Genomic DNA, 20,632 nt, shown 5'->3' with positions numbered 1-20,632 from the left:
CTTTGAGTTGGGTAGCCCTGATGGCTGAAACACAGAAGTCATGTTGTGCCAACTGCAGGGCAGGTCACCGTTCCCTCCCTCTGGGAGCTAATTATCATCAGAAAGCGTAAAAACTCTGCTCGGTGGCCATGGACAGAGTCTCTAAAACCAATCACGTGACACATTTCATAGTTTCCAAAGATGACACTATGCTCAAAAATGACGTCGTGGGATCTGGTGGCACTTAAAGGGTTAAACCTCTAGGTTGTCAGGATTGCTGCTCATTGTTGACATAGCAGTAGTATTCATATGGGTCTTCCATTTCATATATGTTCTCCTCAATGACATAGATGTTTTCCTGCGAGCGCATTCCTTCTGCTCCTGTGTTTGCTAACCCCAAGGGAGGGGGGCTGCCCAAAGCGAGGAGGCTGTGGAAAGAAATGTCGCAGTTGAGTTCAGCATCTCCTGGGTAGCACAGAATAGAGTTAAGAGGACAACCAAATGTAGTACATGATCCCCGATCAGGTCCTCACTAGGAGGAAAAGGCCATAAAACAGCAATAAAATAACATGTGGAATAATTAAGGAAATTTGAATTCATCTTCATTTTCTGAAGTACATAACTGGCATGGTATTATATGGAGGGACAGACTGAAGTCTTGAGGTGAAGTGTGAAGATGCCTGTAATGTCCTTACAAATGGTTCAGGAAAAAACTGTTTATATAAACAGAGAAACAAACCAAGCAGGTATGTCAAAATGTTAAATCACAGGTTTCATTGAAAGTTTCTATGGTGCTTTGTATGGTAACTTCAGTTCTTCTATGGGCTTGAATAATTTCAAAAAGAAAAAAATATGAATATGTTATGGACCCAGTCAGACTTGAGTTGGAATTCTACCTCTGTCTCTTACCAGCCATAAGATCTTAGGCAAATTGGGTGGTTGGTTGTTTCTTTTTTCACTCACTCAATCAAGAAATATTTAGGATGTTAGACAGTGTTCCAGGAAGCGAGAAATGCTGCAGTGAACAATACACAAAAATCCCATGGAGGTGGCATGTTAGTAACTCAGTGTTACTCAGTGTTGTCGTCTGTAAAATGGGAATAGTAAGCATTCTATTTCACAGGGCTGCCATAAGGAACATTTATTCGCTCAGTCATCAGATAAATTGCCTACTAAGCATCATGTTCTCTATCAAGAGGTAGAGATATAATGTGGCAACAGTGCCCTAATTTTCTATGGAACTTACATATATAGATAGAGATGAAAGTTAACCAGATAACTTTACCAAATAATATCAACCAAATAATGAACTAATTCATGTATCACATTTCAAATTTCAGCTCTAATAACAAATCCTGTCACAGATGATCGAAAGCCAGTGATAAATAAATATTTTATTTGGCCTTATTTGACTTTATTACTATAGATTATCTGTCTTCATAAATATACTATCTCTACTTTCTCTAAAATTATTCATGGTCTAGATAGTATTCAATAGGCAGAGTCATTTTTTTTTTTTTTACACTTCATTCTACCCATGTACCAAAAGTCAGTACATTCTACTAGAAGTTATTTAAGCTTTATGTATTGGCATGGAGGTGTGTGCATGTGTGTATATGTATTCAAATACATATAGTCAAAAATGGATACCAAGACTGCAATATAATAGACCAGTAGATCTCAACCCTGTTTCCACGTTAGAATCACCTGGAAATTTTTTAGAAAAACAGCTATGCTTAAGGTCCCATCCCCAAAGATTCTGATTTATTTGCTCTGGGGTTGGCAACAATATGTTCAATGCCCTAGATGATTCTAATAGAAACATAAGTTAAGAATGCCTGGGCTGATCTATAAAAACCCAAGAGTAGGTTCTGGGTTTCTCACTCACTTTTGTAACCCAGTGCCCAGCCCAGTGACTGAATGTAGCTCAATCATTGGAAGGGTCAATTCATTGAAAAAAAAAAATTATTATACAAAAAAGCATTTCCTATCAAGAGCGAGATGAATTCTACACCTTAACTTTAGGCCATGAAGCTAGAGAAATCAAAAAGAAAAACAGAGCAGCATGTTTAATTAGTATTGCATTAATCCATGCCTAAGGTGAGAAAGAAGTCTAAGATTAAATCCTAGGGCCAGAATTCTAAGAGCAAAGCCGTCTTAGAGTAGGGGCCTCCAACATTCCCACCTTCCCCTACACCACCCATTATTCTTACCTTGAGTTCTGTAACTCCTCTTTGCTATAAGTATACCCTAAGTAAAAAGTAGAAGAAAAGTCAATTAAAAATGTTCTCATGAGGGCACCTGGGTGGCTCAGTGGTTTAAAGCCTCTGCCTTCAGCTCAGGTCATGATCCCAGGGTCCTGAGATCGAGCTCCGCATCGGGCTCTCTGCTCAGCAGGGAGCCTGCTTCCTCCTCTCTCTCTGCCTGTCCCTCTGCCTGCTTGTGATCTCTGTCAAATAAATAAATAAAATCTTTAAAAAAATGTTCTCATGAAACAAAAGAGATAAGAAATAAAATGAACTCACTGGAGGCAGGGATTGTTTAGGGAAATCTGGTCTCCTTTTGGATTGAAATAAATCAAACTATCAATGTGTGTCTTGATTTATTACATGGACTATGTTAGTAAGTAATACAGATGCATTTCTTACGTTCAGCAAATATATGGAGCGTCTACTATGTGCCTGGTAGTATGCTAGGCACTGGGGATGCAAAAGTGAATTGTGATCCCTGACTTCTAAAAGTTGTGTTCTAGGGAGGGAGGCATTTAAATAATAATTTCAAATTGTGGCAGTAATAAGGCTCTAGAACAGATGATGGAGAACGTGGTCAGGAAAAAAACTCTCAGAAGAGGTGAACTTCAAGCTCAGTTCTTAACAAAGAGAATGTGTCAGCCAAGTGAAGAGCCAGGGGGAGAATTCAGGCAGAGAGAACCCCTGGTAAAGATGATGGTGGGTCCCTGAAACTGAAATAAGGGAGTGGCCCAAGATAAGTTCTGAGAGGTAGGCTGGGGGTAGCTCCAAAGGACCTTTTACATCATAATCAAGATTTTGGAATTTATTCTAGGACCTACTAGAAATAATTGGAGAGCAGAAATATGAGAGCTAATAGGGTTTTAAGATCACTCTAGCGGCTGTGTGAAGAGTAGATTAAAAGAGGCATTAAAAAATGGAGAAGTAAGCAGAGATCATAATGCCTCAGATCAGAGGAAGGTGGTGACCAAGAGAAACGAGAATAATGAATGGATTTTACATGTATTTTGGAGAAAGTCTGCAGGAATTAAAATTGAATTTTGTGTTAATAGAAAACAGGATTCAAGAATGGCCTCTGGATTTCTGGCTTAAGCAACCAGATGGATGGTAGTGAAACGCTATAATGGAGAAGATCAGAGAGGCAGAAGTTGTGTTCTGGGAAGGTGGAATATGGACTCTAGACCACCATTTTGGACATGTTAAATGTGGGAGACATCTAAGTGGAGGTATCAACTGTACAAACACTCTGACTTGGAGAGGGAAATTAAGGATGACATTTAAGCCTGTCGAAATATAGATCACCTAAAGGGTGTACAAGAAAGGGAAAGGGCCAGCCCTGAGGAGTATCAACATTTAAAGGTGAAGCAGAAAAAGAAATAATGAAAATGACTGAAAAGTATTGGCCAATGAAGTAGGAGAGTGGTGTTCTAGAAACCCAGAGAAGGAAGACTTTCTAGAATGAGTAAGGGTCGATTTGGTTAAATATTGCTGAAAGATTGATGACAATGAAGACAGAGATGTCTACTGGATGATTCTAGAGAAAGGGGTAAAAGGAGGAATGAAGTCTTGGCTAAGGCAAAGAAGGAACAGGTCTTTGATACTTCATCAGTTGAGTGAGATATGAGGGAGATTTGAGTAGTACTGAGGTATGGATGTTCATTGCAAAGAGAGCACTAGAAAGATACAGGATTGCTAGTTGTATTGTTGCCAATTAATGGCTTTGATATCCTGACTTAAACACCTGTCACCTTGGTTTTAAGATTTTCTCCAGCAACTTCTAGGGAAAAGATCACAAATCAAACAGGACTTTCCCATCTGTTCTTCTAGGTAACCATGTCTTTGGAGTAATAAAGATGTGGGTACAAAGTGTCAGACTTCCCCCAATGAGAAGAAACCTCACTTCAAACCTCTTTACACAGACTAGAATGGCCCCTAATATCCAGCCCATGGCAGAACTCAAAAAGATAGTGAGTGCTATTACTGCTCTTTATCAACTTGTAGGCTTTACATCCTTGTAATCAATTCACGAACCCCCCTGCTACCTCTCAGTAAACTCAGGTAAGTGTGGATGGGGTAGCTTTTTTCTTTGAACAATCCATTTACCAATAATGGCAGAATAGCATAATGGTGAGGAACAGGAGAATCTTGTCTTCAGATTCCATATCTATCAATTAACCATATGACTTTGGACAGCACCCTAGTTCTCCATTTGGTAAATTAGAATAATACTAGTATCTTTGTCAGTAGAGTAATTATGAGAATTTAGTATGCATAAAGCACTCAGCAGCTTTAAGCCACACAACTAGGATGACCAATTCATCCTGATTTTCCAATCTCTGTCCCAGTTTTAGCACTGGAATCCCACATCCTAGGAACCCCCTCATTTCCGGGCAAACCTGGGACAACTGGTCACCCACTATGCAGTCCGTGTTTAACTAGAGTAGGAAAGGCTGTTAGAATGTACTAAGCCATGGAGTATAAGGTCTTAGTCTCTGCCCTCAAAGAGAAGAGAATATATCATAATTACAACAGTGTATGAGGCTTCTGGGATGATGCCATTAGTTGGGTCTTAAAGGTCATGATAGATTTCCATGTTGAAATTCATCAAGTTGGACATACTTTAAATATGCTGTTAGAGTATAATAAACCATAACTTAAGAAGATTTTTTAAATAAAAATAACTTAGATAACAATGTGTGTGCGAGTGCTATGAAGGAGCGAAACACAAATGTACAAATCCTGGCCCATGACCCATCGGTAACAGGACTTGCCACCTCTCCCTAAAGACCTATGCCTGAAGAACAAATAAGATAGGAAAATGCACAGAAAGAAATGAGTTTTGTTGTTGTGCTTCCTAATAAGCCTAATTCATGATTTAAAGAGGTTTTTGTTCTTAGCCAAAGGTAAGAGACTAGGTGCTAGAATCAGCCTGCTTGGGTTTAAATTCCAGCTTTGCCTCTTAGGGATTCTGAAACCGTGGCAAAGTGACTTACTCTCTCGTAGCTATACTTCCTGCATGATAAAATGGTGATAAATACTACCTACTGCATAAGATGGTGACGATAAAATGTAGGTAAAAACATTTAGCACAATGCCTGTGTATTACATGGTAAGCACTGAGTAAAAAATAGCTATTATTATTGGTAGGTTTGGGAGGACTATAGGGTGTTCAGTTTTATCACCTTCAGGTATAAGTATAAACTTATATTTCTATCTAGGTTTGTGTTGGTTCTTTTTTTAATTTTTATTTATTTATTTGAGAGAGAGAATGAGAGAGGGAGAGAGAGAGACAGAGCATGAGAGTGGGGAGGGCCAGAGGGAGAAGCAGACTCCCCGCTGAGCAGGGAGCCCGATGCGGGACTCGATCCCAGGACTCCAGGATCATGACCTGAGCCAAAGGCAGACACTTAACCAATTGAGCCACCCAGACGCCCTGTTTGGTTCCTTTTCTAACATCAGAGGGAGAGAGAAGCAACATCAACCAACTTACATGTGAGAATTAAAGCACCAGTGATAAGGAGGAGAGCCAGCCCGGCGGAGACCCCTGCTCCAATGTAGACTCCCATTCTGGTGGTCGCACCAGCGTCTTGTAACTCATTAGTCCACGTGGGTATTTGCTATGGAAACACAAAGAGAACTGCAGCAGATGGCTGGAAATCAGTTGTGTGCTCAGCCAGTCTCATGACTTGTGCATCAGACTGTCCCTTTCACAGCACCACAGGAAGGCAGGAACCTTGAGACGACTCTGATCTGTCTCCTTGCAGACAGGCCTCACACCACCAAAGAAAGCGATGAGCATACTCTTCACAGTTAGTAAGGCAATAAAATGTGTCACTTCTATGCTGTTGGGGGCACAAGGAGCCCTAAGTAAATGGACTCCCCTCCCGTCCCAAATAAAAATGGGCTTTAGAGTGGAACTCCATTCATTCAAGGGCCCTGGTGTTCCAGAGAGTTTCAGATAGGTCAAAACTTGGTGTCTTGCAGAGAAACCCCCATATTCACAGAAAGACAGTGATTTAAAAGCCAGGCCTTTACAGCCAGACAGTCTTGGGTTCAAATCCCAGCTCTGCCACCATCATATAGTGTCCTTGGAAAAATTAAGTGATGAGAAATATAAAATGCTCAGCACAGGGCCTCGTATATAATAAATGCTTAAGCAGTGGTTACTATTATGGGTATTGCTCTGATCCACTGAATTGATTAACTGAGATTCAGAAAATTCTTTTGCTTCCAAAATTTTAGTCCATGTTCCCGCTTAAAAACAGTAATAGGGAACACGTTTAAAACAAAGAAGTCAAAGAAATTAAATCCTGCACTTATTCAATAAACATGTACTACAGGAGTGTTAATTGCAAGATACTGTGCATTAAATACTATAGATATACAGAGGTACTTAGAGTCAGTCCTTGGTCACAGAGAGGGGCAAACACAGAGTACTGAGCCTTGGTTGTAAACATATAAGTAGGGGACTTGGTCAAATGAAGGCAGACTCCTGGATATGTCCCCAAAGAATTTCTAAGTCACCATTATAAGCTTGCTATCTAGGGGATTTCCTTTTACTCTGAGAAGGTGGGAGACACTAAATTTGTGGTTAATTAAAATATTGATTTCTTTATAGGTGGATATAGAAATTCTTGGCTTACAATATTCCTGACTGCTGTCTTGTCATATAGTAATAAATTTAAATAATCATTTTCATTGGAAAAATTTGCCATGGAAATGAGAAGAAATACACTCTAGGGAGATGGAGTGTCTTTGAACCCTCCACAGTGTCATACAGTTGTGAAATAGGAGAAGAGGGACAAGAGGGTAGTGCTTCCTCGTTTTGGTTTTCCAGCACTTACTATGTGCCGGGCACTTTACATATATTCCCTTATTTCACCCTTGCAACAGGCCTATGCAGTTGGAACTGGTATCATCAGCCAAGGGCACTGAGGCTAAGGGAGATTAAGGCATTTTTTTTTCCCCAAGCAGAGAGCAAACAAGAAGGACTAAAGCTGAACTTTCTTTTTTCTGAGTTGAGCATGAAGTTAGCACACATATACACATGCACACACACACACACACACACACACACAGGCACACAAAGTCACTTACAGTGTGTTCTCCATCATGGAGACCCTCCAGTGTCTGTGTCTCTGCCATAAAGAGAAAAAAAAAATAGCCAATAGAATTGTCAGGAATGTTTTCTTTTATCTGACTTTTTAAAAAATCCTAAAGACATCTTTAATCCTATTTGAAATTAAATCTACTCTATACTCTTCACAATAATTAATCATGAGAACAACAAAATTTTCTAAACACCTGCAAAACAATTTTAGGGTGACCGAATTTTTTTAAGATTTTATTTATTTATTTGACACAGAGAGAAATCACAAGTAGGTAGAGAGGCAGGCAGAGGGAGAGGGGGAAGCAGGCTCCCCACCGAGCAGAGAGCCTGATGTGGGGCTCGATCCCAGAGACCCGGAGACCATGACTTGAGCTGAAGGCAGAGGCTTAACCCACTGAGGCACCCAGGCACCCCTAGGGTGACCAAATTTTTTTAACCAGATAATGAACCGAACTATTTAGGTGCCATGAAAAGGAGACCTCTGCCAGGAAGACCTCCGTTGAATATATGGTTTGTTGTATCCACAGGGCCCCAAAGAGGGCTGCAGAATTCCAACAACATTGATATCACTCAAGCAGGCATTAAATTTTAATTAGACTTCGAAAGATAACAGAAGTTAATTTTCTTGAAAAATTTTAACATTTACTCATTAAGAGGGAGACAGGATATTTGGTTGCCTAAAAATGAAAATAGTAATAACAATAGCTCTAATTTACCATGAACAGACATTGTGCTAAATTCTTTGAGCAAAGTATCTCATTTAGCATTCAAAACCGTTATCCTAAAGTAGGGACTATTAGCTCCATTACTTAGATGAAGAAGCTGAAAATTCAGAAGGGAACAGACTTACTCAGGGTAATGGAGCTTAGTGAATAACAGAAATGGCCTTCCGGTTTAGGTCTGCATAGCTTCAAACAGACACTCCTATGCTGCCTTCAACAACCTTCACCTTGGTATGGTCACTTCTAAGTGAACACACTGCCCAGTTACCAGCTCACCTTTTTTTCCCTTCTTACCCATTTACTTATTCATCTGTCTATCCATTCGATGAACATGTCTACACCTCTACTCTATACCAGGCATGGGGTACAGAGCTGCCAACAGCCTGGGCACAGGCCCTGACCTCACAGATGCTGTCTTCTAAAAAAATCAATATAGAATGTCAGCTTTGGGGAACTTAAGGATGCCTGTTCATGTCTCTGGCTGAGTCAGAGACTCTGAAACTTCTTAAATGTCATGGCCACTTTCTGGGAGATTGAAAGTCCAAGTCCTTTCATATAAAACACCTGGTTTAATAAACCATGATTTTAATATTAAAATTTTAATACTCTCAGCCTGAATACATTTTTTTAAAAAAAGGAAATAAAAGAGATTCTCTTCCACTTGCCTCTGCTCTTATTACTACCCAAAAGGAATTTAAAGTATAAAAACCACATTGGTGGAACTGCTAAGTAAACATGAATCTAACCACACACAAGATTTTCTAATGTAATTCCAGTTTCTGCTTCCCTATAATTATTTCTCTTGCTCTAAATGGTAAGACTGACTTCTCCTTTTAAAAAAAAATTCAATTTACAGTGAAAATAACCCAAGACTACTCTGTTTTATTGATTATCACAGCTTAATTTCATATAGATAACCATCAACCAAGGTGAGTAGGACAGTTAAAAAAAATCTGCATTAGTTTTCCTAGAGAAACCAAGACTTGGCTGGAGTGGAGGGGGCTTTGAGGGCAGAATGAGATCATCTCAGAAGCATATAAATCTATGGTTACCATCTAGCACGTATTACCTGCCACACATGGTGCTTAGCACTTTATTCACATATCTTTCAATCTTCACCACAATATAGAAATACTGTTATTTTTCCACTTTTCAAATGAAGAACCTGAGTCTCAGAGAGGTACCTGGCATAAGATCACACAACCAGTAATTGGCAAACCTGAGATTCAAACCAAGTCAACCTCCAGAGCTGAGGACTCACCATGACCTGGTTCCACCTCCTTCAGGTGGAAGAGACATGACAATGTCTTGTGTTCAAAGTATGTTTAGCAGCTTCCAAGACCCTTGGAATCTTTACTTATTAAGGCTCCACTCCACTTAATAGCAAACATATTCAATGTACCCACATTCCACATTAAAAGAAAAGGTATGTATACCTACACCAAGTTGACTTGCAAGGGGAGACCCCATCGTTGTTGCCCTAAAGGAAAGGAACTAACAGGTAAAAACTAAAGGGAAAAGGACTTGTTTATGATATAGACAACCCAGAGGAAATGCACTGGCTCAGGAGAAAGGTGTGTGGGCATACAGCGAATGCCCACTTGGCAGTGACGCTGTAAAGAACATTGGAGCCCTGGATAGGAATATGGGCATCAGTAAATATTGACTTGGGTTAATTACAGGGAAGCAGAACCTGGATTTACATTAGAAAATCTTGCGTGTGGTTAAGATTCATGTTTACTTAGCAGTTCCATCAATGTGGTTTTTAAATTCCTTTTTAAAGGAATTTTTAAAATCCACTTTAAATTCCTTTTGGGATGACGGTTGTCATCTTGTCCCGCCATATTTAATGTTCTCCCTCTCATAAGAGATCTTGGCTACCAACCACTAAAGAACCACCAAAGATTAAACCAGTAGAGAGCTGAAGTTAATACTTATAATAATAACTAATATTCGAGTGTTTTCTGTGAGCCAGGTACGACACTGAGCATTTTGCATACATTGTCACACTCAATTTTTACAATCTTAGGCAATAGGTCCTGAGAAAACCCCCAAAGTAGAGGTAAGAAAATTGAGCCTCACAGATTTTGAGCAACTTTACTTCACACTCACAAAGCTAGTATGAAGGGCAGGTAGCGGAGCCCCGTCACTGAGGTACTTAACCACAACCTCATTCTGCCTCCAGATCTTACTGGCAACATTAAAGACAATGACTGAGTACATACTGTGATCAAATACTGGGCTAACCACTTGAGACACCCTTTCTTAGTTAAATCTCACAAGGTGGGACTTAGGAGATTTCTGAGATTAAAATATGGGACCTACCTGTTATTACCCTTATCTTACTGAATGGAAGACTGAGCTCCAGAGAGTATAAGAAGAACCAGAAATCTGACAGGAGACATTTAAGATTAATCCCCTGCTCAGTGAAACACTCAGTCTGCTCTTTTGACCCTACCTTCTCTACCAGGGCAGCTTGAAGAAGTCCTTGCTGAATTACTGAAAGAGTTTAGCTACTCTTTCCAAGGCTGGAATCGAAAGAAGAGGATGGGCTTCATTCTAGTTAGAAGAGATCCTTGAAATCCCCAAATCCAACCTCAAACACAAACTGGAGCCAGTTCATGCCAAAATATCCCAGTCTGGGAGTCAGTTGGAAAATAAAGGCAACGTAATGAGTTTTTCATTAGACCAAATGTATTTAATTTAAAAGCAGATCTTTTTTTATTGCAATAATGGCATTAGTAGAATTTTTTTTTTCTTATTTGGAAAAATATGTAGATCACCAGAATTTTGGTTTTGGAGGGGGAGGGAGTTTTACCAGGTCACAAAAGTTAAAGTCTCCAAACCCTCTCCTTGGACAGAACAAGAAGGAGAGATGCAGGGAAGTGACAGTTTTCAGCCCGGGTCACAGAGGTACTTGTGACTAATTCTGAAGCCTAGCTCAGGGCTCCTTTTTCCCAGTACAGGTTTGTCCCCACCTCCCCTCTCCCCACACACAACATCTCACTCAGGTCCACAAGGACGTTCACGCCTCCAGTTAAACCCTTTTCTCATCTCTTTCTCATACTCAAAATCCTCTGAAAATACCCGAAGGCTTCGTGCTACGCCTCTGGTATCATTACCTGCACCACGTCCCTTGGTAGTGAGCCTCCGTGGAAAGGCTGCGGTGAAGTCTGTCCATGAAGTCCGAGCAGAGGTGACCTTGGCTAATATCAGAAACCAACATAAGGATGCAGCCCTTCTGAGAGCAGAGAGCTTGTGGCAGGGAATCAAAGGGGCAGCAGAAAAAATACGAAACGCAACAAATAAAGAGAAGTACATGGCCAACTGCCAGACCTACCTGCCACCTTCCTTGAGCATGTACGACACTCCTGAGGTGTCGGGCAGAGGAGTGTTACAGTCATCACTGCCACAGTCTAATCATTAATGACGGAACTAGCAGCCACCCAAATGGCCACGCTAAATGTTTTTCACAAAACACCTCGTAAAATCCTCCCCGGGGGCTGTGTGGTAGGAATTACCATATTTCATAGAGGAAGAGTTCACAGAGTTTAAATAACTTGCCCAAGATGGCAAAGTTGGATTTGAACTCTGCTCCATCAGCCACACATTATATGCTCTATAAATCTTCAAACACATGAGCAAATGTACCCGACACGTACACCGTCTGACGGTTCTAGATCCTGACTGCACGGTGAGGGGCAGAATCATTGAGGGTAGACTTTGTAAAATCCTAGTGCTCAGGACTCTGCCTCCAGAGATGCTAATTTCTGTGGTTCGTGGGCCGGGGAACCAAGGAGCTATGTAGGTCTTAAAAAGCTTTCCAGGTGATTCCAACGAGCCATCAGGCTCTTGAATCACCAATCTTGACCTTTCATCCCATTTTATAGATCCTGTCCATAAGTTTTAAAATAGATGAAGGGAGTTAAAAGTGGCTGGGCATTGCTGGTGGAGTCTGCTAAACTTTAGGTCTTAGGGACAGACGGACAGGCGGGGCTGTAACTGAGGAGATCAGAAGGGCGACCAATCAGTATATTTAATATTACCTGCAGGTGATTTTATTCAAGAAGGCATGCAAAGGTCTACTCACCTGGTTTGATGACCAACTCCAGGTTTAATTTTTTATCATTCATTGGGCCTGGGAACTGGATGCGGCAGCAATAAATCCCACTATCAGCTAGAGTCACGTTCTCTATAGTCAAGGACACATCTCCTTTGTGGATACTCCTCTTCAGCTGGTATCTGTTGGATGTCTGATATTTCAAGTTCCTTCCATCTGTGCTGAGCACCATACTATGACATTCGAACACTGGACAGGATCCCCTGCCCCAGCAGACAGGCACAGGATCCTCAGAAGGGGTGGGAGTGTAGGTGCAGGGCAGATCAGCATTCTGACCCACTTCAGCTACGTATACCCCTTCCAAAGACCCTGAATCAAGAGGGAAAGAGAGCAAGACCCAAGAAATGAGTGAGTAAGGTTGGTCCATTTCAAGAAAACTGCAAGTAATGCCTTATAGAATAAAAAGGAAACTAGTGCAACTGTCCCATTTGGAGGATGATTCATTATGACAATGATTCTCAGACTTGAGGAGCATCAGAATCACAGGGAAGACTTATTAAAACACAGATGGTTGGGCTCAACTTCTAGAGTTCTTGACTCAATAGGTCTGGGGTGGGGTATACGAATTTGAATTTCCGGCAAGTTCCCAGGAGCTGTTGAGATGGCTGGTCTCGGAAACTCACTTTGAGAACCAGTGCCCTAAGAGAGAATTGTGGTCCAGCCCTGTGAACACTGGAGGGCAAGGCTGATGGAAATAGACAATCAGACAATGAGTCACTGCCAGCCAGGAGAACAGCTCACCCATCTGGGCTAGTGGGCTGCTTGCTCATGGATGAAAGGCAGTTAATTTGATACAAATATCTCTCTCTTTTTTTAGTTTTTAAAAACTTTATTTATTTATTTGAGAGGGAGAGAGCGAGCACAGCGGGGGAGTAGCAGGCAGAGGGAGAGGGAGAAACAGGCTCCCCACTGAGCAGGAAGCCCGATGTGCGGCTCCATCCCAGGACCCTGACCCTGAGATCATGACCTGAGCAGAACAGATGCTTAACCAACTGAGCCACCCAGGCGCCCCTCGCTCTCTCTTTTTAAGCCCTCAGCACATGATGAATAACAACCATTGGCTGAATAAGAAGCTTGTATGTTTGAAACAATTCACAGGCTATCGTGAGGTTTAAAATTAATCACCTTTGCATATATATTAACAAAGATATATATATATATATATATAGTAAAACATTTGAACAGTGTAAAAGGTATATGAGAAGTATACTCCCTCTCCTTGCTCCTTCCCGTTTTCCAGTTCCCCTTCCCAGAGTCCATACGTTAAGAAGCATTCACGTATTCCTACTCCCTGCACCATACATACACAAAGAGAAGTCTGATATACATGTCCTTCTGCACCTTCTTCTTTCATCTGACATTTGGACTTAGAGACATTCCATATCTCTGTGTGTCGTCGGCCTCCCTATTTGCAGCATAGATCACAGCTCATCCACCTGCTCCCCCACTAGTGGACACTGAGGTTCCTTCCAAACTTGCTGTTGCAAACATTGCGATGACCATCCCTGCATCTTTATCGTATAGCATCCAATTGTGAAAGCCCGTGGCCGGATTTACCTGTGAGTAGCAGCAGCCACAGCAGGACACAGTCGAAGGAAGGAGGTGAAACCATGGATTCTGAAGAAGACAAGTCAAATAATGGCTCTGTTTCACTTCAATTCTCCAGTGGGACTGGAGAATTAAAGAAATCGAATCTCCTCCACAACGACAGGAGCAGGGCTCACTGTCCCCAACGGCTGGCCCAGCACACCATAGCATCTGACTACCAGTCTTCACTCTGTTATTGCTGCCAAGTCCACAATTACAACAAAGGAAACTCCAGTTCTCTGTCCTGCTACACCACAGACATCCTGTCAGTCTTTGGTATTTACCCCTTAGTATCAACGAAGAGGAAGCGACACTTCGGAGGAAGCGAAGTGTCTCAGCCAAGAGAACTCTCAGCAAGTAGAGAGAGGCTTCAAGCATCTCCAGTGAAATAATCCCCTGTGTGAAACGGGTGGTGTGTGGGTCCAGCTGGTTACCAGGGGACGCAAGGTAGGAACACAGCATCTGTGCTTTCAGTCCGATCAGGCAGTTGGTTGGTCACATGACCAATGTTAGTGAAGCACCTGCTGTGTGTCGGGAACTGGACAGGGAGCTGGACAATGCCACGATGAGCCACATCTTCCTTATCCTTTCCACTCCATTCCGGAGCTTAATGCTTAGCCTTGCTCTAACACAAATTGGGTTGTGTCTAACACAAACTGTGCTGGATCTCGGTTCCTTTGTTTACAAAGTGAGGAAATTGTGTTCGGTGACATAGGCACAGCTCCCTGCTCTAATATTCTGACCTGGACCTGAACTTCCAAACCCTTCCACTTAGGAAAGACACAATCCTTTCTGCAGTATTTCTTTTCCCCCACCATGGTGTGGGGGTGGGGCTCAATATTTGATTTCATCTCACATACACAAGATGTCCCCTTGCCTCCCACCCCAGGGGCTTCGGGCATGAATTGTCAGAAAGTGTGGCATTCCAGCCACACTCTCCATCTCAGAGGTAACTTCTCAGACCCCAACAGTCTGAGCTCTGGGAGTGTGACATTTGTCTGGGAAACTTAAAAGCCAATGGTTCTTTACAAAAGTGAGCCCACAGACTGAATAGTTTCTGCAAACCCTGTGGCCCTCCTCTGTCTTTTCTTGCTGAATTTTCTTGTCACTCATCTTTGTGGCACTAAATGCATTTAATATAAATATCCAACTTATCCTATGTGTGTTCTTCCCCAGCAACAGTAGCCGTTACTGAAGAGATCAGAGACAGATTTCGTCATCCCCTGGGTGGGGAAACTGAGACTAAGGTTGATTTGCCCAAGGGCACATGATTGGTAATTTCAGGTGAGAACTGAGTCCCCCAAGCTCCAGATTTTTTCCACTATAAACTGTTTTATGAATTTCACATTTGCCCTTAATAGGTCTGCCCATGTAACTCACAACAACCAGCAAATGTCCATATTCGAGAGGAAGGCAGAATGAATTAAACATGGCATCAGAGGTCATGTTTACTGCATAACCCCAGGCAACACTTTTAAAAGTTTCAGCCTTCAGAGTCTGTGTTCTCTTTTTTTGTTTTGTTTTGTTTTTATTGTTATTACTCTGTTTTCTGTCCATCTCTAGAGTTACTACTGGAACCAGCTTTATAAAATATTAACAATTTATTAATTCACTGAAGTCTAGACATAAAGGAGCCTAGAAATTTACTCTAAACCCTTTCTCTTTTTTTTTTCCGTGTATAGGGAGCTGTTTCTGAGCATTTTCATGTTTATTTAACTTTTATTTGTTTCTTTAAAAAATACTGGTTAGAATTCATCCTAATGGCTAAAATTCAAAGCAATATCAAAGCTTTATGAAGAAGCCTTGTTCCCACTTCCACCCCAAGTCTACCAATTTCCCCCACCCACCCTGTAGGTTTCTGTTTTCCTAAGTCTCTTGTGTATACCCCCAATGCAAACACAAGAAAAACACATACATATCTTTATTCCCTCCTTTCTTAGACAAATTGCATACCTGTGTTGCACCTTACATTTTCTATTTACTGTTTTATATAAAAAAACTTTTTGGACATACACAAAAGCAGAGAGAAAAGTATGAGTTCCCAAAACACAGATTCAAAATTATCAACTTCTATTTTAAAATGAATCCTAGACATCCTGTTATTTCACCCTTACAGACTTCGGTGTGCATTTTGGGTTTTGAAAGTCGACATTCTGGGGGCACCTGGGTGGCTCAGTCGGTTAGGCGTCTCCCTTCAGCTCAGGTCATGATCCCGGGGTCCTGGGATTGAGCCCCGTCGTGCTCCCTGCTCAGCGGGGAGCCAGCTTTTCCCTCTCCCCCTGCTTGTACTCTCTGGTTCTCGCTCTCTTTCTGGCAAATAAATAAATAAAATCTTAAAAAAAAAAAAAAGTGGAAATTCTGCTGCATAACCACAATACCATGGTCACACATGACCAAATTAATAATGATGTCTTAGCACCTAATTCTTCAGTCCATAATCCAATGTCCCCTGATTATCTCAAAAATACCTTTTTACCCTACATTTGTTTATATGCCGATCCACACAAGGTCCCTACATTGCATTCAGCTTTCTGTCTCTTTAGTATCTTCATCTAAAACAATCTTCCTTCCAACCTCCCACCTCTCACCATCGATGGGTTGTACAAACCAGTTTTTCTGCAGAATGTTCCACATTCTGTGGGGTCATTTAAATTATTCCTCTTTTCTGTGTGCAACCTATAAACAAAACTTGGCTCCAGAGCTTTGGTTAGATTCAGTGTGACTTTTTGGCAAGAGTACTTCACAGTGGGGGCTGCGAGCATCAGATCCCATCACAATCATCTGCTTGCTCTACATGCAGGGGACTAACACTGATCAGCTTGCATCTTTCTAAACTCAACTCTCCGTTCCAAATATCTCTCCATTCCAGCTTGTGTAGAACTTGTGTAGAACAATACCACTGTACAGATTAAGTCTGTGGTTTTGCTTTTCTCCTTCAACTCAGAAAAACCTCAAGCTCCTTAAAGATAGCCTCCAAGCCCCAAATGAAAACATTAGGATTATGTGTAATTAGAATTCACAGCGATAGATAACTGAAGGGCCACTAGACAAAATTTATAAAATGGAAGTTAGGGAATTTGACCCAGGTCAGGAGTCAGGAGAACATGAGTGAGACAGATGGGATTATCTGGGAAAACTCAGTCCAATTCGAGTCTACTTTGTACAATGGGGGAGCTGCTGAAGAATGGGTATCAGAGAGATGACTTCATAAAGAATCCTATGTATACTTGTTTTGAATCAAAAGCCCTCTCTTATTTAAACCACAACACTTCAATTTCCGTCTCATATCAGTCCCAAAATGTTGCAAAAGGAGGCACTAAGTTTGGATATTAAGGGTAAGAAGTTAAGCAATTTTGAGCTTGGTCTACTGACTTCCAGACTGCATCTAGCCCTGTGACTTCCCTTTAAAAGTGCTTGTACGGATTAAGTCAGTCAGAGAAAGACAAATACCATATGATTTCATTCATGCAGAAGTCAAGAAACAAAACAAATGCGCATGGGGAAAAAAGCACGAGAAAGGCAAACCAAGAAACAGCCTCTTAACTATAGAGAACAAACTCATGGCTACCAGAGGGGCTGTGGCAGGGGAATGGGTGAAATAGGTGATGGGGATGAGGGAGGGCACCTGTCATGATGAGCACCTGGTGACGGATGGAGGTGCTGAGTCACTCTGTTGTACACCTGAAACTAATTTTACACTGGACAGTAACTAACTGAAATTTAAATAAAAACTTTAAAAATAAATAAATAAATAAAAGTGCTTATAGGCGTGTGTGTCTGTAACAGTACTTGAAAACTTTTTTTATTATAGAAGTCATACCCACTGTAGAAAATTCTGGAAAAAAAAGAAAGAAGAATATAAATTTAAAAATACCATAATCTCAGTAGCACAAAATACCTACTGTCAACATCCTGGAAAGAACGTCTCACCCGTGAACAGTTAGGAACATCACGGACACAGGAGGATCAAGAAGGTACAAAGCATATCCATCTATTTCCTATTAAACTGTCTGTTGGTTCAAAGACTCCACCTCAGATCGAAGTCCTTTTGTTTTTATTTTACACTCATTTTTGTGGTCTCAGAGAGCTCATTTGCCTCAGGTCGCTTTCAGCATTGCCTTCCCCACCAGGCCCTGGCACTGAGAGGGCGACTTCAGAAGAGAGACCCTGGGCGGACCCGAAGGGACTTCCAGGTCTTCGGAATGATGATTCATTGACAAGACTACTCAATTTCTCCTTGCTGTGGACCACCTCTCCTGGCTAGATCTCAGTGTTGTTCTTATACCAATAAACCTTTGCCACGTCAGTCTTCAGGTTGTAGCTCAGAGAAAACCCAACTTCAAACTAGCTTAAACTATAAAGCAATTTATTGACTGACGTCATTGAAAAGATCAGCTGCAGGCAGACTTGACTCAGTGGCCCCAGTGAGGTCACTGGGGACCTGGTTTGTGGCTGTCTCCAGTTCCTCAGAGTCTCCACAGTGTCCCCCCGCTCTAGCTGCAGAGCACACGGCTGCCTACCAAGCACCTTTCTCAGTTGCTCTCACACCCTGTCCAGTGATTCACATTCCCTCAAAAGCCCACCTGGGGTCACAGACTCATTGCTAAACTATCTGGGTCCCCAGGCTCAACAGGGACTAATTGGGTTGAGTCTGAGCCATATTCCCAAACCCTGTGTTCCAAAGTCAAAGAAGGCGATTCTGCCCAAGAAAAAGTGTGGTGCAATTCAAGAGATGCCCTCCCCGAAAGGGATGGGAGGGAGAGATGGGAAAAGAAAACCTGACCTTCCAAATAGCATGGTTCTTTTCCTTACCAAAAAAAAAAAAAAAAAAAAAAAGCATTTTACTAATAAAGTGCTTTTTAGCTTGCAAGGACGTGCTCTTCACAACACTGGGGAGATAATGAAGAGCTTTTGTGTGTATGTATAGACGGCTTTTATTTTTAGTAACTAGTGATGAATGCCAGCGGGATTAAGCTTCAGGTCACTCTCAAACCAGCGCAAGAGATAGTCAGAGCCCTCTACAGGGCTCTTTGCACAGTGTAGAAAACAGCAGCCCGGCAAGGAAAAGTCAGCATTCTGGGAAATCGCAGTATTTGCCAGCAAGTAACTAACTCCTAAGGGAAGTTAATGGTGACCCTGCCCACCATAACCAGTCCTCTTCAGAGGAAAGGGAAGTGGGGAGGGCTGTAAAATTATTTACCCTCAATTACTCAGCGAGGCTCCCAGTGACGAAACTGAAAAATGAAAAGGGGTCTACCATCAAGAAAATTCCGTTGAACTATGTGAGTCACTGCAGGAACTCCTACCCGCAGTCCCAACTTGAAAATGCAGGGCCCGTGACTCCTGACAGAGACCACGCTGGTGTGGGGAGCTGTGTGAGCGGTCACCCATCCTGGGCATGTTCTGCAATGGGGCACCTCTTCTTTCTTTTTTTGGCTTATTAGTTTTTTACTCTCGGGTCAGATAGTGAAGCTGATCATACTCCTCAGTTCAAGGCACAGAGTCCTCATCAATCCGGTGAGCTCTCTTTCTTCTTTTCTTTTCTTTTATTATTTCCTCCCTTTGTCCCCTGACCTACAGTTTCATTTTTCTCTCTTCATAGGCATCCACTTTACACGAATGTGGTGGAGCCGTTTTCCAAAGCACTTATGCCAGCTGACATTCTCACAGCCAGCGAGGAGAACACTTAGAATGTGCCACGACTTTGCCAGTAACAGTCCCGCCAGACTTTTGAATTTTTTCCCAAGATGATGGGTGCACGATGATGTCACAATACGGCTTAAGGTTAAACTGATGTCTGGTGGGAAACATAAGAGATGCACAAAGCATTGCACATACAAATTTATAGGGTACGAATATTTATAAAGTAAGCACCCAGGTAACCAGGACCCACCCCCCCCAAAAAAGTAAAATATTGCCAGTCTCCTGAAGTTCTGCTGACATGCACTCCGAACCCATGGGTCCCTTCTTGGTCACAAAACCTTCGTCCTCTCCTACAAATTATCACTATTCTAAATTTTGCAATAATCCTTCATCCTTTTTATGGTTTTCCACTTGTGTATGCGTTCCAAAATTATAGGTATAGTTTTGTTTTTGAACATCATATGAATGACATATCATCTGTAAGCTTTTGTGTTTTGTTTCTTTCACTCAACAGTACCTTCGTGAGGTTCATTCATGCTGTTGTGTATTCCTGTAGTTTGCTTGTTTTCATTATTGAATATTTTTCTGGGAACAGATATGCCTTAAATTATTTGTTCATTATATTATAGATAAACACTTCACCTTCTGTTTCAGTTATCATGAACAATGACCCCCTGGCCATTCTTGCACACAAACGCTGGTGCACAGGTATAGAACCTTCTCCGGAGTACACTTCTGAGAGTGAAATTACTGAGAGGGGATATACATTTTGAAACATATTAGATAATGCCTGTTTCCCAAAACATCTACCAGCAGTGTGTAAGAATTTCTCCTACTCCACGTCCTCGTCAACATTCAGTATTACCAGATTTTTTTTTTTTTCCAAACTGGTAAAGGATAGGATAGCATCTCCCTGTGTCTTTAATTTGCATTTTCCTCTTTACTAGCAAGGTTAATAAATACTTTTTCTTTTGTTTATGAACAATTTGGAACTGGGGAGCACTAAGAGGACAAATGCTTATTTTACCCATTTTTTCTGTTGGGATTCTCAATTTTTTCTTATCATAAATTGATGTTTTCATATAAATTATGAGAAATTTACATATTTTGGATACTAGTCCTCTGCTGATTTAATATGCTGTAAATACAGTATTTTTCTCCCACTTTGTGGAGTAAATTTGACCTCTTCACAATACTGAGTGTTCCGATCCATAAACATGTT

At 41.5% G+C, this 20,632-nt stretch overlaps 1 protein-coding gene across 1 annotated transcript; it reads right to left on the bottom strand.

Annotated features, from left to right (window-relative positions):
* Positions 1–247: 247 nt before the first annotated feature.
* Positions 248–19,167, bottom strand: LOC111141282 (hepatitis A virus cellular receptor 2). Its single transcript, XM_022493733.1, has 8 exons — positions 19,074–19,167; positions 13,738–13,797; positions 12,151–12,489; positions 11,183–11,266; positions 7,326–7,366; positions 5,719–5,845; positions 2,193–2,229; positions 248–407 (listed from the first exon to the last, which is right to left on the bottom strand). Exons 1-8 carry the CDS (start codon positions 19,165–19,167, stop codon positions 248–250), a joined length of 942 nt encoding a protein of 313 aa, XP_022349441.1.
* Positions 19,168–20,632: the final 1,465 nt, after the last annotated feature.

Source organism: Enhydra lutris, unplaced genomic scaffold (genome assembly GCF_002288905.1).
Source record: "Enhydra lutris kenyoni isolate GAN:26980312 unplaced genomic scaffold, ASM228890v2 scaffoldscaffold5, whole genome shotgun sequence".
NCBI classification, from domain to species: domain Eukaryota; kingdom Metazoa; phylum Chordata; class Mammalia; order Carnivora; family Mustelidae; genus Enhydra; species Enhydra lutris.
The sequence above is the reverse complement of the archived record's forward strand: the minus strand, read 5'-3'. Positions and strand labels throughout refer to the sequence as shown.

Bases quoted from the DNA above. Each gene is read 5' to 3' on its own strand.
- LOC111141282 (XM_022493733.1), bottom strand. From the start codon at position 19,167: ATGCCCAGGATGGGTGACCGCTCACACAGCTCCCCACACCAGCGTGGT. The intron at 12,490-13,737 runs GTAAATCCGGCC...CTCTTGATTCAG, and splicing joins GTGGCTGCTGCTACTCACAG to GGTCTTTGGAAGGGGTATAC. The intron at 5,846-7,325 runs GTAAGTGACTTT...GTGTTTCCATAG, and splicing joins TCCATGATGGAGAACACACT to CAAATACCCACGTGGACTAA.